General features: G+C 37.1%; 1 protein-coding gene across 1 annotated transcript; it reads right to left on the bottom strand.

The window, feature by feature from the left end:
- Window positions 1-14,010: 14,010 nt before the first annotated feature.
- LOC108991963 (putative dehydration-responsive element-binding protein 2H) lies at window positions 14,011-16,564 on the bottom strand. Its single transcript, XM_018966392.1, has 2 exons — window positions 16,505-16,564; window positions 14,011-14,748 (listed from the first exon to the last, which is right to left on the bottom strand). The coding sequence occupies exons 1-2, from the start codon at window positions 16,562-16,564 to the stop codon at window positions 14,152-14,154; spliced, it is 657 nt and encodes a 218-aa protein (XP_018821937.1). The 3' UTR covers window positions 14,011-14,151.
- Between the last annotated feature and the right edge of the window lie 530 nt (window positions 16,565-17,094).

Here is a 17,094-nt window from a genome sequence, read left to right as displayed (position 1 = left end):
CTCTACTCATATATATAAATTTTGCGACTTATATAAACTTGAATAATTTCTTATTATTATTTTTATATTAATATTATTTTAGGTTTTTAGTAAGGATATCTTAAATATTTACAAAGATCAGAGGAAGAAGTACTCATGCTTGTAATATCATATAATGTAGGATATGGTCATTGACATGTACATGTAAATATAAACTATAATTAAGAAAGATATTTGTTAAAACGAAAGATTTGTTTTTAGAATTTATTTTAAATAAAGTAATAAGATATAATAAAATAACTTATTTTGTCAAAATTAAGTAGCTCGTGAATAAGTCCGGATTTATTTGAAAAATAAACAGTGACTCGTGAATGTAAAATGTAAGTTGGTTATAATTAAGCTCGATCGACTTGTATTAGAATAAAATTAAATGAATAAAACTTTAACACGTACTCTTATAAATTGCTTGCTCAAACTCAACTGATCTTTTCCACTCGTACGTACAATCTCATGCACATCAAGTACTGTATGAGATTAATCTAATTTCTTTTATTTTTCTTTGGGCATTGAATCATATTCAATAAATTTCTTTCTTTATTTTTCTCAATATACAGTTCATATATAGTTTCATGATGAAATACAACGTACAAGAGTTTCTGTATTAGTCACGCGTAAACATGTTGTTTTTACTTTATAATCGCATTGAAGACACTGTAGAGTGAAGACATAGCATTTTGGAAGTTATATATATATATATACCATTGATACTAGGTTACAGGCCATGTTTATATATAATCGAATCACTTTTATTTATTTATTTTTAATTAACATATTTTGATTAAGGTGAACTTGGACGTACGTGTTTACTTTTGTGTAATATTGTGCAAAACACACACATACCAATGATAGTAGATAAAGTAAAAGCAATCACGATCAAGCATACGACCCACAATATACGTGGTTCGGCAAATTGTTTACGTCTACAGAGCTGCAAAAATCTTATTAACCAGAGGAGATTACAATCACTCAATCTCAACTCTCACTCTCTAGGGCGTTTTGTTCTCTCATACAATATGCACTCACTTGACAATTGTTCTCTCTCAAAATATGTTAAAAGTCGTCCAACACAAGTCAAATATGAGAAAATATATAGCAAACGACACTGGAAACCCTAATTGGCAAAATTTGCATTCTTGGCTCGAGCGGGGTGTCGAGCTGGACTCAAGCGAACATTAGAATTTGTGTCTCACTCGAGCTTACTGTCGAGTGGGACTCGAGCGAACTCACGGATTGAGCTTCGCTCGAGCACACATCCAGAAAACACATTTTTCAGCTATAAGTACTTTTAACTTTTTTTTGTAATGGTTCCAATAGAATTTTAATTATATTATTGATTAGTTCTTTTAAATATATATAGACTGAGATGTAGTTTGGGTCTCCCTTAAAACATTACGTTATCTCCTTTTAGAGACAAATATATCCAATGGTAAGGTTATCTATATAAATATATATATTCATGATATTATTTTGTTTTGTTTCTTTTCTACCAAACAGTTAAATTGGTTAATCTCCCTCGGCCCCTCCATATTTTAATTTCCCTCCTCTCTCCATTCCCTCCTACCAAATATATTGAGAAGACAAGAAAAAGAAAAGCAACGATGCATGGAATAAATATTAATGGATAAGATTGTAACGCCCCGTCCCCAAGGGTCCGGAGAGTTAACTCATATAACCAAATAATTAACTCTAACAAGGCTAGAGTACTTCCAAACTCAAGGATATATATATTTTCCCAAGCCTCAAACCAAACGTAAATACTTCCATTAAATAAACCATATACACTCATCTATCAAATTTTCAATCCAGCAACTCAAATAAAATCAACTCTTCTTCATGTCTCAAATAACAAACCAGAAATAATGAAACATTAACATAAGTCTCCATAAACCGTCTAAATCCACTGAAGCAACTTAAGAAACATAAATAACTTCCAACATTAACATTAATACCACGAAATACCCAACAACCATTCACTGTTAATCTTCTCCATAAACTCTAATATTGATCCTCAGCTGAACCATCAATGTCATCTGAAATATTATGGAGATAAGGGGGGTGAGTTATCAACAACTCAGTAAGCAGAGAACATATACCAGTGTATAAACATGATCATTTATAGAAATCAGAATGCAGAACAAAACATTTTCATTTTCAGAGTGCGGAAGCAGAACATGTTATTAAAATATCAGAGTGAAGATTTAGAAATAATTTCATTCAAAATATTCTTTGGCATAACATAAAAGATCATCATCATCATCAGAACATCATATCAGAACAGAGGCCATGTATAATCCTCGTGGTAGGGTTGTGCATCTGCGGATAGCCAAGCAGAACATAAAACACTCTGTCACCAAGGTGTGCACTCAAAACAGAGACCACTACTATAACCCGTGGCAGGGCCGTATCCACTATTATTACCCGTGGTTGGGCCGTATCCACTATTATAACCCGTAGTTGGGCCGTATCCACTATTATTACCCGTGGTTGGGCCGTATGCCACTATTATCACCCGTGGCAGAGCCGTAACTGAACAGAACAGAAACAGAATCAAATTCAGAATCAGAGAGTCATGCCAAAGGTTTTCAGAAATCACGTCTTTTCCAAACAGTGTACTGAACAAAAATCTTCGGAACAGGACAAAATCATATCACAACATAATTTATGCACAAATTTCATATTCGCTCTCATTTTCAAAGTTCAGAAACAAAATGTCAAAAATAAGCTCATGTCTACACCAGTCATGACAGAAAATACTTTATTCTTAAACAGAATCTCATGAGTAATGTAGAACAAATAACTGAGGTAATTCAAATTTTTTTCCATAACAAAACATGCATATTTTTCAAAAAATACCTCAGTTCATTTTTTTTAATGCAAAGTCTAGCATAGGAACCCCGTTTACCTGAACTTCTTAGCTTTTTCGAAAATTCCTCAAAACGTCGGACAATAATTAATCGTCACCTATAAAATAATCAAGTAATTCCCGTAAATTCTCAATCAATCACGTATTTCGTATTTGAACCTAAGAACCTATTTAAATCCTCAAAACCTAGAATCCTAAAAATTCCTATAATACCACCATTATCTAAAAAAAAACACCAAAATTGTTTACTCTTAAAATAAACATTTACTTAATAACATGCTAAAATACTTAAACGATTTAAGGTAAGTACAAGTGACAATTTCGTTAATTAATAATAAACAAAAAGCTTTAATCGTAATTTAAAAGTTTAAAATAAAATTTCACAATTACTAAAATAATTTACTACCAAAGTACAATTTGAAAATCCTATTTATTGTATGCAAACTTTTCTTGTACCACCCGTATAAACCACATAAAAACAGACCAAACATAACAACTTGAACACATTCTAAAACTAAGGGTAAAACCGTAATTCATTTTCAAATACCATGCAAAAATGTAAGTTACGGAAACTGCAAATGTGAAATCACGTAGACTCGGTGCAAACACCGTAAGGACAGGGGCGTGAGGCACTCACCGCCAAGGGAGGAGCTGCGCGCGACGCAGCGAAGAAGGTCACGGTGGTGAGGGACTGAGAGAGAGAGAGAGAGAGAGAGAGAGAGAGAGAGAGAGAGAGAGAGACACGGTGAGAGAGGGACAAAATTCATGCAATAGAGATGGTACACGGCGTGTGCATGGAGGTGTTACCGAGAGAGAGGGTGGTGGTTTGAGTCGGCGGCAGCGTAGTAAGGTGGTGCAGGGCGTAGCTAGCAAGACCAGGTTATGGACTGTTTCCGTCGAGGACAGTGGCTGAACGCGTGCCTGGGAAGGAGGGTCTGGCAAGGAAGTACTCTGTTTCTTGATGCCAAAAACAGAGCAGTCCTGGCTTCTTTCGGGGTTCAGATGCGCGACGTGAGGCTGCCGGTGGAAACTTGCTGTGGTTGGTCCTACCTCAGGCTAGTGTTTTCCGTCGTGTGAGGGGCCAGTCGTGCGGTTGCAGCGTGGAAAGGCTTGGCAGAGGGAGTGGTTCACGGTGGTCTGGCTTACGGTTTCGCGTGGGAAGGCAGCGGCGCGAGCTTTCTTCGTAAGCATATAAAAAGACGATTGAACATGAAAAGAAAACCCTAGACGAAAACCAAACGGATACGGAACGCGCATGAGGGACGTGTGTGTGCAAGCATGCCGTGAACGAAAGCGTGCGTGTATGCATGCTGTGCGACGGAAAAAAAAAATAAGCCGTGCGAAAAAATTAAAATAGACGGAAAGAGAAAGAATTAAAAAAAATGAAACATGCGGGAAAAAATAAAATAAACGGCCAAGAACTCTAAGTTAAAAGAAAACAAAAACGCTACTCAAAATCGTAAATTAAGAACTTAAATAAACAATCAAGTTATAAAAAAATAAATAAATAAGTAAAAAATCTAAAGTCCAACTATACCAATATTGGGTCCGGGTGTTACAAAGATGATCGTGTACGCATGTATACATGTGGTCATTGTTTTTCAGTTGAGCGAGGATTATCGTTGTCTTGATCAAGATGAGTCCGGTCCTTGCTGCCTGGCATCTTGGAACAAGGATTGAAGTCGGCGATTGAGATTTTTGACCAAAATCCAATGTATATATACCACCTAATTAATTGTCTGTACGTACTTAAGATCAATGTAACTTCATACATGTCATAATCAAATTAAGCATCTGATCTACTTTTTCATAATAAAGTTAAGGAATGTGAATCCAAGTTTTTTCCGAAGCTCCTAATTAATTATTGAATTTTAGCTAAGATCCTTGATGTTCTATGAATGCGGGGTAAGAGATAAATAACTTCGTGACAAATTTGCATGAGCTAGCAGCTTAGAGATCCCGTGAACAACACTTAATTAGTGGAAAGCATAATTTCTTGCCGATCAGTCCTAGCTACTACATTATTATTAATGAAGGTGGAAGGGGTAACATATACACGGCCCACTATGACAGGAGCTCCAGCGGCAAGAGATCATTACTAGAAAAATAGAGCTCTAATCTCTATTATACAGAGAGTATGAGAGACCATGAGAGACTGTAAATAAGCATATTATAGTGGACTCTCCCCTCTTCCAAAAACCCCCTAACGTGGGCAATATACTGAATCACGTAAATATGTGTGTCCATCTCTTTTTTACATTCTTAGTATTTATTTTTCATTCACTGTCATAGATGCACACACAGTTGCACCGGACCATGTCGGGAGCTCTAGACTACACCGATCGAGGCCCAGATCATCATAGCGAGCCGTGAATGACTCTTTTTCTCCTTCCAGACTGTTGTGTAATTTTTGACATTAACAAAAGAATAGGACACTCATGTTTCTGTTATGCTAATCAGATAGGATATGACCGAGAGGGCAATATAAAAAGCTGGCCCCCTTGAGTGATTGAGGAGGCTGCTGCAAAGAGGGTCAGTCGTTCTGGGGCATGGAAACAGGACATGTTCGAAACAAATTGCTGAGTGGTGGTTTCAGTGTCGTACTCCAACTCTCTCTCTATATATATATATTGATATGTCTTTATATTTCTCCTTGCTTGTATAGGCCGGAGCATGAAGACAATTAGATTTATGGTTTAACTTTGCTTGAATTGACTACCAAGAAGTTCGTGATCACAAAAAACATTACCATTATATTGCAAATATTTGGATTCGTACTGTGATATGAATCGTGTATTTTGATGTGATTTATGATAATGTTTTTAGACCGATATGCAAGACATTGTCCCCTGAATTCGAAACGTCGGCACGTCGCCGTCAATACGCTAGAGGCAGGCTGTTTTATATGGACACTATCTTTCTAGCTCGTTCGCTTGGAGCTCTTGAAATTCTATAAAAATTGAAAGACCACATGAGTATGATGCACTGGTTTCTATCTCTCCTTTTGTTTTTAAGCAATTCATTATTATCAGTATTGAAAAAAAAAACCATGTTATAAAAATGAAATTAAAAAAAGAGAGAAATAAAGTCAAATATTGAATGCGTCGGTCCCAGATTTCCTTGATCGATTAAGTACCAATTAGGAATCGGCCCCGCATGAGGACACTTGATTTAGCGGTAGAAAAAACAATGGATTGCATTGATTTGCCTAAAACAGTGTAGTACCACTGATCTATAAATTAACTTAATTAAGGGGTGTTTTCAATAGATCGTTGAAGATAAGTTTATTAATAGATTTACATTGTTCACCTTGAATATAATGTGTTAGTGTAAAAATAATATATTAATTGACATGTTCTTGTGACAAAACTTAGTTCAATTGAGTTGTAAATATGTTTGGTGGAGTCTAGGTTACAATTGAAACAAAAAATGCAAAGATTTCAAATTTGCAAGACCTCATGAGATCGATCTAGTCATAGTAAATCAGCCATAATTTTTTATTCTCGCATCAGATTGAGATGATCTTTGTGGCGTTGGGAATCCAACTCAATTAACCACACATTCATGTTTCACAAGATCTTCGTATCCCAACGTTTACTAGGTCAAAATAGTTTGACAATTTTATGATCGAAAACTAGATAAAAATTTTGTTTGACAGTTGGCTTGAGCAAAAATTTCAAAAATTACTTTTTTACTAGGGTTTGGACTCTCCAAGTGGTCTACTCAAACCATTGATGTAGAGATCGAGTTAGTACTCGTTGTAAAACTATAAAAAGGTCGGTCCGGAGCTACCAAGTGCAGAGATCCAGTAGGATACTTATGGTGTTGTAAGCCAAATGAAGTTACTTCATAGGTCTTGTAAGTGTTTCTAAATTGGTTATAACAAACTAAATTTCTACGGTGAATTTTAGATAGTGACTTACACCAAAGTGGTTTTAGACTTTGAAAACGTTTTCAAATGAGTTTTCACTTACCAAAATTAATGTGTTGATTATCTCTAGTGATATGATTGATTGATTGTTAATTTAAATAGTCCAATAAAATTTGGAAAATGCCTATTCACCGCCTCTAAGTGTACTTAAGATCTAATTTACTAATTTTTCAAAATGCGTCCAAGACTCTACCAACGTAATAAAATAATTAGATAGGTAGAACAAGATAGACCCAATGTTTGGTTGAGTTTGAGACGGGCAATCAAGGGCATTACCAACTGAAGCGCTAGCATGGTAAAAGGGGAACTAGTCAAATCACAAACATCGAAATCGAATGAAACAGCTCATGTAAGGGTTGGATGTGAGGTGACTTGACGGGGCATGATGCTCATGTGCCTATCGGGTCACCTTTTGTCCAGCAGAGTTGATCAGGTGTGGCCTGTGGCCCTCTAGTTCCATGGGTGGCAGTTGTGTGAACCAAAACTTCAAAGCCAAAAAAAAAAAAACAAACAAATAATGGGTTTCTATGGACAAGGGAGAGGGAGAGAGCTCGGAGGTAAGATCTAAATTAGATCGTCTAATGCTCTCCTCCTCTAATAATTAGCTTTGGAGATGAAAATGCATAGAGGTTTTTCTGGAAATAGAGTTACTGTAGAAAATAGCTTATCATGGTTTCAATCTCTTTGTTTGCGGATAGAAACACGCCTGGCTACTACTTTTTTTTTTCCATGTTGTATCATTTATAATATCATTTGTTCCCTATTCATACACTTTTAAATGGAGGGACTCCGAAACTCATTTCAGATCATGAGACTCGAAATGGTGTGATATGGGTTAAAGACAGCAGGAACCGAAAAAAACTTAAAGGGATCGAGGGCCGAGGTCCCAAGGCCTGTAGCCCAGGCATGCCGAAAAAAGGAAACCACCCCTGATTTAAACAAATACAACCCAACAAAAGGTCCTCCAAGAGGTTAATACAATCATCCACCCATATCAAAGAAAAGAATAAAAAAAAAGGTCTAACAACAATAACGGGTAAAGTCCAAGCCATCACTCTTGAGGTGGGGTCGGTCCCTCCTACTCATACCCATCATCTGTATCAAAGTCTATGGTTCCATGAAATGGACTTGTAGGTAGGAATACCACAATGAGATTTCGAAATTCCAATAAATAAATCAATAGAGCAACAACCAAAAGATTCAAACATAAAATTATTCAAGCCAATGTGTTCAACAATAATGAAGCAACTGCCCAAAAATTATCCATTTTTGTAACCTTGCCAAAAATCATTTAATTACAGCCACTAACTCCAAAAATCTCATTGGTACCCAAAACATAACCATTTATTACAATGTACATCATGGTCTCCTCTCGAGACCAATCGCACACTCTGGCTCCCTTCGTCACACTACGGGTAACGATTGTGCGTGTGACTTCGTTACGAGCGATGTCCAGCTCTATGCCCATACGTAACGGGACCAAGCATCCTCTAGCCCCCTCCAGCAGAGGAGCTTCGAACTTGTACTAAGAGCGTTACCGACTTGGCCGAGTCTACTGTTGCCCAGCGACAATTTAGGGGACATCACTCAGTTTTACATCCTCCTAAGTGACTAGAGGAACACCACCGAGATAATACTTCATCTCAGCTTGGGGTCGTAACACGCACGCACCCACACAAAAATGTATTTTTGCTGAAACCAAAATCCTAGTTTTTAGATTGCGCAACATAGCATAGAACATAGCAGAGTTAAATAAATCATGACAGATATTAATAACAATTAATATGCAATTGCATGATATGCAATTATTGGATGGCATGGCATAGAACAAAAAAGTCAACCACACAACAACACAAAAGTCACAGTTCTACAATTTCACAAATCCCAACCACATGTCTCCAACCGGCCCTCGACCCATATTTCTGGCAACAACTACGTCATTAAAAACCCAACACTTCACAAGGCCCCAGGCCACTTCTTAATCACAACCAAATTGCAACAAAGTTAGCGATAATTCCACATTAGAAAATCAAGGATTGATCTACAAATTTACTTAGAATGCGGAAGGAAAAATTCTAGATGATCGAGCCTGTGCGCGAGTCGTGTTGTGGCGTCTATAAGGGAAAAGCATGGCGGTGGCAGTAGTGGCGCAACTGTGGCAGCAGTGAAACTGGACAGAATAGGGTGCTAAACTGGGGTTCTTTCAAAAATGGAAGCAGCTCTGACGTGCTAGTGGGTGAGAAAGGAGATTTTCGTGGCGGGGTGCAGTGGAACTAAGGGAGGAGGAAGGCAAGAATTGGAATGGGAGGACTAGGAGGTGGTCTCACGGCCACAGAACATGGCGAGGGGTGGTGGCTCGCGGCAGCGCACAGTAGCACTAGGGCAAACTCACTCCTAAAAGCTACGGAGGGTAGATCTGGAGATGAGGGAGGCGATGGAACACAATTTGAGAGGAGGACATGATGCTTGAGGGATAATTTAGGGGTGGAGAGACTCGACCTATTTATAGGCCGAGGTTGGGAGTCGGAGTTTGCAGTCGTGGCTGCGATTGGTGGTAGGGTACGGTGTGGGCTTCACGAGCGTCACACGCATGGCTTGCAATGAGTGGTGGGCAACAATCGCAAGCAGCTGCCATGGCCTCACGGGTTGTAGGTACCGAAGGTGTGGGTTGGGCAAGACGCACGGTGGAGACAGAGGAATGAGAGGTGTTCTGACCGACGAACACGGGAGCAGAGGTGGTGGCAGTGGGGAGCGGTGCTAGCTGTAGGTCACAAGGAAGGCATAAGGCTCATGGGTCTGCAGATGGGAGGAGGAAGAAGAAGGGAAAAAAAAAAAAGAGAGAAAGGGAAGAGAGGGGTCGTACAGCACAAGGGGAGGGAAGAAAAAAGTAGGGTTTTTTACCCTTAGGCTCCAAACGACGTCATTCCAGGGAGGGGAAAAAATCAGCCCACCAAATGGCATCGTTTCGGTGGGAAGGCTGGGCTTCCCTTGCTCACGGGCTGGGCCCGATTTACCCACTCTCTCAAGCCTAAAATTCGGCCCACAACCCTACCCACAAACAATTAAACATCATACTAATGTATAAAAAACTAATGTAATAACATGTAACACTAATGTTTAAAGACTAATATATAATAACATGTAATGTAATATACAATAACCAATGTATAGTAACATGTAATACTAATGTATAATTACATATTAACATATATACTAATGTATAATAACACTAGTAGAACAACATATAGTACTAAGTCTAGTATATTATTAAGTTAGAAATAAGTTAGAAACTATTATAATAATATGTAATTAGTCACAATAGTACAAGTCTATAGACTATAATAGGAATAAGTTAGACACTAGTAGTCTAGTATAGTACAAGTATAATGAGTTAATAACATGTAATAGTATAGTATAATAATGTATAATTTTCAATAATCAATACTATAGTACAAGTATAAATAATAACATTTGTATTTAAACCCTATAGTACAAGTCTATTTATAATAATGTATAATAGCATTATACACTTATAGTATATGTAATACCAATATATAATAACACTAGTATAATAGTTCTATTTAAATTTTAGACAATATAGTATAAGTCAATTTAAATAATAATTGTTATTAATCAATAGTAACAATTAAATTGAGTAATGAAAAAAATTATAAAAACCATAAATAGAATGATAACATATAATTAGACACTATATACGATAAATTGTTAAAAGTATAATATGATAACATATAATTAATATCTAATAATAATCAATACTAACAATTATAAAAACCATAAACAAAAAAACTTAGGGTTAAAAACCTAAAACAAAGATTAAAATTAAAATTAAAATTAAATTTAGTGTTTAAAAAATAGGGTTCAGTTTAGGATATAGGGGGGGAAAAGCCCAAAACGGAGGGAAAAAATTAGGTTTGGAAGCTCAAAAGGGTCAGAAACCAAGCAGGCCAGCCCAAAAGGCAAAACACAGCCCAAATTCAGTTAAAACGGCATCGTTGTTTGGATACGGTTCTGTACCTTTCTACTTCCTCCAGCAAAACGGCGCCATTTGGAACCCCCCTACGCGTGGACCTTGCCTCTCGATCTCTTCCCCCGCCATGCAAACGCCGTCCGTCGAATCCCCCTCGCTATCCAACCCTTCTGAACCTAGGTTCACTCACTCAATCTCAGACCTACTCTCTGACCTTCAGTCGCGTCCTCAACCACTGCCTATTCAACCTATTCAACCACTGCCTATTGACGTTGGTAAGTGCCTCTTCCGTTATGTGAACTTGTTTTTAATTTTTTATTCTCATTTCTAGTTGATTGTGGAGGTTTGGTGAATAGAAATTGTTTATATTCTTAGTTGAATGTCATTGTGATAGTCATTGTGTTGCGGATCAATTGTTTATAGAAATTGTTTGCTGAGAAGGTGACTGTTTGTTGCGGATCACTACCCAAAATACGTATAATAAAATGTCCACTAGAGCCTAAAAATGGGTTATCATTTGAGTATAGGGTATCATTATTTATATATATATATATATATATATTTGTTAGAGCTAATGGGTTAGTTAAGGAGATCATGCGCTTTGGTCAGATTGGTAGCTCATAACTTCTGCTTTTTTTTTAGTTTGTAAAAGGAATATAAGTGAAATCCGTAGTGTAGTTAATGGTTTCAGTATATGAATAGTCGTGTTCCTGATCTTCACATACTATTTGCTTTCGTATACAAAGTAAGAGCTTAGTATCTTTTTTCTTTTTTCACTTTCAATGTGGTACTTTTAATTGATGGCCTCTGCACTTATTAGAATTTATTTATTTTTATTTCTTATTTCAAAAGGTTTGGGAATTGGGAGGAATCTTCTCGTGAAACTCTACTACTGATTTATATTTGTTTTGGGGCTAATTTATACTTGTTTTTGGAGCTATTTTTGGCTGCAGTGGGGTGGGGTTGTGTGAATTTTTTGCATGGGGCTGTTTTTGTGTTGTGTCACTTGTGAACTTGTTTTATTTCCTTACTAACATATTATGCTTTTGTGTTGTGTCACATGTGAACTTGAATTTTTATAAATATATGTGGACCTATTTTATTTCCTTACTAATGTTGTCATCTTTTCTTCAGGCACAAATTGGAATGGCACTTAGAATTTGGAATTGGTTCATTTGTTGTTGTTGGGACATTTAATTTTGTTGTTGTTGGGTTTCTTTTGTTGTTGGTATGGAATTTAGAAAATGTTTATTGTTGTTGTTGGATGGAAATAATATTACGATGTATGATGGATGTGGATGATTTGGATGATGGGTTTGTTGGATCATTTGGGAGGTTGGTTGTGGCTAAGAACAGTTTTAGTGTTGGCTTGTATTAATTTTTGAGAGAATTATTTAGGTTTTATTTTTATGTTTTACTTTTGGCTTGTAAGCTACAGTAAATCAACAGTGACTAATTGTAGTCTTTGTTATGTTTTGTTCTGGGATTATGTTGGAGCAAATGTTTAATGGGACTTGTAGTGGAGCAGTCAAAGATCATGTAACAATAGGACTTTCTTTTTAATTTTATCTAATTTTTCGAAGCATGTTACTAGTGTTTATTTAGTTGTATTTTTTGTTATGTTTTTAGTAAAATTGAAATAAAAGTCGATTATTTAGTTTAGATTGTAATTTTTGAAACAATTGAAATTTGAAAACCCACACAAAGATTCTTTTTTAAAAGGGCCAAATATGAAGTTAAAAAAAAAAGCTCAAAATCTGACTCTGCTCCGATAAGTCAAAGTCAAAGTCAAAGTCAAAGCAAAAAATGCACATTTTGGAGTCACAGTTGGAGGTTGAATCCGTATTCGACCTCCAACAAAGTCGGAGTTGAAATGCCTGACTCCGACTTGGTCAATGCTCAGCCCTATCTTCAAAGATCGATTCCCAATGTAATATGAACTTATCGTGGTTAGAGAAATGCTATTATTTATTAGGGTTGTGCAGAAACCGATGAAACCGGTCGTCGCCGACATGAACCGGCTGCCGATCCAAAATCGGCCAAAACTGGCAAAGAACCTATTGGCCGGCAGTAGGAAATTGATGAAACCAACGTTGACTGGCTTGGCTTGAACCAGATTCAAACCGTCGAATTGGCCGATATAATATATATATATATATATATTAATTACATATTTTAGGTAAAACAACGTCGTTTCCACATATCATTTAGAAAAATAAATTAACATAAAACGATGGATTTAGACTTTAATATCCCCCTCCCCATCTTCTTCTCCAAATTCTCATCTCTCAGACTCTCTCTCTCCTCTCTCACGCAGCACGCCACCACCACGTATTTCTCTCTCTCCTCCCTCACACAACAGCGCCACCAATCTCTCTCTCTCTCTCTCTCATCGCGATGCAAAAGCGATACCATTCTCTCTTTCATCACGACATTATCTCGGTACTTTCTCTCATCACGCCACTAACAGAATACCAACAAACCGACTAGAATCTTGTCGAGACCGATGTCGCCAGTTTTCTTCCATTATTTATCTTAAAATTTTGTCATTTTCAATCACATCTGCATATATGTAACATTTTATGTAGTTATTCATTAAGTGGTAAACATACAGTCGCTTAAACATGCCACATTGCTAGGCGTGACTCGGGAATCGGGATTAAAAAACTAGGATGAAAGTAGTGTTAGTGTGATACTCATTCTCTAATTTGTTCATATTTAACAGCAGTTTCGGCATGGTCAATGAAATAAACAATACAGAAACAAAAAATGAAGGTACGATCACCTAATAACGTGAGATGCATACCAATTACGAATGAGTATGACAAAACTTGAAGAAACAAGAACAATACAAGAAAACTGATTTATAATTTATCATTTGCTATATTTTGTAGATTTCTTTCATAACCATAATATTATGTATCAATAATCTCAATAGCATCTAATTATAACTTGTACGCATGTTTATCCGCGCGTGGGCGTAACACAGGACCACATATCCCGCGGCCTTTGGAAGAATTAGATGGGTATTCTAGTGTCTCATCAATCATCACCTTAATCCGTCTTGATATCTTTCAACCAAGTCTTCTTTAGAATAGGAAACAAGTAATGAATACTTCCCTCAGATTTTCACACAAAAAAAAAAAAAATAGCATCAAGTAAGAATTTTCGAAAGATTATATGCAATACTAATCATCAAGCATAACATATCAAATGATCATTTGATTAAAGAGGTCGGAGCACATCCATCCCACCGAAGGAACAAAGACGAAATATTATAGCTCGGTGAAGCATCAATATCAAGTAAAAATATGAAAAAGAAAATATTCATCATAACACTTGAGGAGGCGAACAATTGATCTTTGATTCACCCACCCCATCATCACACTTTACACTAGGGGAATTACGGTTCAGATCAATGCCCGTGGTAGCACAAACCTCAGAGTCGTTTGATGTTGTTGTGGACTCGGAACCTGATGAAACTGCCCCTGATGAAGAAACTGACGGTATTGCAGCTAAAGAAGAATCCTCGGTCGAATCCTTTGAGAAACAGGAGATCTTAATGTTGGGGAAGTTGAGACGGGCAGAGGAACCATACATCGCTCTCGCAGCTTCATCATATGCAAGTGCAGCTCCAATGGCAGTCGGAAACGTACCTAGCCAAAGCCTACTACCCCTGTTTGGCTCCCGAATTTCAGCAACCCACTTCCCCCATGTCCTCTGCCGTACCCCTCTGTAGTTACATCTCGAGTTTTCTGGCCCTCCCTTTCCTTTCATACATCCCTTCTTCGAACCCTTGGCAGGAACTTTGCGAACTGGTTTATGCTCGTTGTTGCAAGCATCAAGTTGTTCATTATATTCTTTCCACTTTTCAAGAATTGAGGCCAGGGATCTGGATCCATCCCCTCTGGTATGGGTTTTATCCAACTTGCGCATAAAAATTGAAATTAATGAACAGAAAACCCAAGAAAACTATGTGAATTACCTGCCAATGTTAAAAAGATGACCTTTATTTTAGAACATCCAACACTAATAACAGGATGACGTGCCTAAAAAGTTATCAACATGCCAAAACTACTTAGTAAGGTCAGAAAAACAGCCAGCCAAAACTCTGCAGCAAACTTGCACAATGCACGCAAGGCAAAATATTGATGTAAATTAACAAGCTACCAAATTTATATCATCCAATAAATCACTATTGACCAAAAAAGCCTTACAGAGACCAAGGAGAGAAAAAAAAATGATAGCCCAATTAGCCAAAGCTTCCATGGTAATTTTCTCACCTACCAGTCTAACAGGGAAAAAAGTACTAATTTGAAAGTACAAGTAAACTGTGTAATTCCCATTGTCTTGCTATTGCCTAATATAGTGATGCCTTGTGCATTAAGTTATAAGATGCAAAATTACGACTTCCACAAAATAAATCTTAATTACACCTGTTTATACAGAAATGAGTATATTAACATGAATGCTGTAATGAACCTATAAAAGAACTGTAGTGTGATAGAACAACCCTTGAATTTGGGAGATACAATATCTATTCTGCTCAAAGTACTATCCAAAGAAAAAACCACCAATCCAAACACAGGCCAACAAACAAAAGGCAAAAAAGGGCTCAAATTTAATGTAGCCAGCAATGAAAACCCAAGAACATGAGATATAATTGACAATCCTTTAAAAATATAACCAATCATAGGTGAGAACAAATTTTGGATTCAAGCCAATAACCACCATTCTATTTGTCAATTGGTGGCAGAGGCAAAGATGTGTCTCTCAAGGTTATTGTCAGAAATTATGCACACTACCGGCCACAGATATGTAATTTCCCCATCTAAATGTTAAAGATCCAACCATTGATCCAAAAGTCCTAAGACTGTGGATACTAATTTAATTAAGCCTTTAATTCTCAGGGCTGCCCCCTCTATCGACACTGGCCCGGTGGCAGCCCTTTTCCTTTTTGGTGGCTTCATATCAGTATTCAATAACTAACACCATGCCCATACAAAGTACCAAGGAATTTTAATCTAACCTATTGGTCGCCCCTTCCATGACGTAGCCCTTGCTCTGATACCAATTGTTTAAGACTTAACCATTGATCCAAAAGCCCTAAGACTGGTGGATACTAATTTGGTTAAACTTTTAACCCTTATGATCGTAACACTACACCGCCAAACAAAGACCACCGGTGCGTTCTCTTCATAGAAACACAAATATACCAACTAACTCAAACATAAAATAAAAACAAAATCGCACAATTCAAATGGTTTTTACATCTAATTATTTCCCCATCAATCTGCAATCAGTGGTCAATTTGTTTTCCTACTGGTTTCAGAAAATGTTATGATCCTGAGAGTTAAAGACTTAACCAAATTAGTATCCAGCAGTCTTAAAGCTTTTGGATCTATGGTTGGGTCTTTATCAATTGATATCAGAGAAGAAACCACGACACGAGTTCAAAGCACGGAGCGTCTTTAACAGAAAAAAAGAAAAATAAACATCGTTCTTTTACAATTTTGTCCAGTTGCATGCAATAAATCAGTTATAAAATTTAATAGTAAAATAAATCAATGAATCACAACTGAAATACGAGATAAGCGAATCGTATACGAATCCGGAAAAGTTCTGAGAGCAATTATACGAGATCGGACCAAAAAGAGACCAAATTTGAAAAGAAAGCTTTTACCTTTCTGCCACTGGAACTGGATCTCCAGAGGCGGAGCCTAGATTGAGCTACAAGAAACATATCGAAGGAAGAAAGACAATTTTAGGGTTAGGGTTCGGTCATTTAATTGTGAGAGAGACAAACCAAACGGTGCGTTTTTACCTTGTGGCTCCGACCTAGCTCATCAGAGGGTTTAGGGAAGTTTTGGATCCGAGTAATGCAGGAGGACGTGTCGACGAGAACGAAGGTTACGAAGCAGAAAATTTTCGAAAGTAAACCCTAGCTGCCGACTTTGGCAAATTTATATATCCCGCCGCCAAACCCAAAAAAAAAAAAAAAAAAGGAATCTAACGGTATATACGCCGGGAAGTTGGGAGCCCAGCCCATGGCATTAGCAACGGGTCTATGTCGGTCTGGGCTAGGTTTGGATGTGGCTGCATTCAAGTGCTCATGTACTTTCTTTTTTTTTTTTAATCGAGTTTTTTACTATGATTATTTGAGCAATATTAGGTCAAGAATTATTATCTTTTTTAAAAAAAAACATGGCCAAGAGTATTGACGGCACGCACCCATCTCAGAAGATTTGATCAAAGAGGTCTCGTTTAAATTGT

Source organism: Juglans regia, chromosome 1 (genome assembly GCF_001411555.2).
Source record: "Juglans regia cultivar Chandler chromosome 1, Walnut 2.0, whole genome shotgun sequence".
Taxonomy (NCBI): domain Eukaryota; kingdom Viridiplantae; phylum Streptophyta; class Magnoliopsida; order Fagales; family Juglandaceae; genus Juglans; species Juglans regia.
The sequence above is the reverse complement of the archived record's forward strand: the minus strand, read 5'-3'. Positions and strand labels throughout refer to the sequence as shown.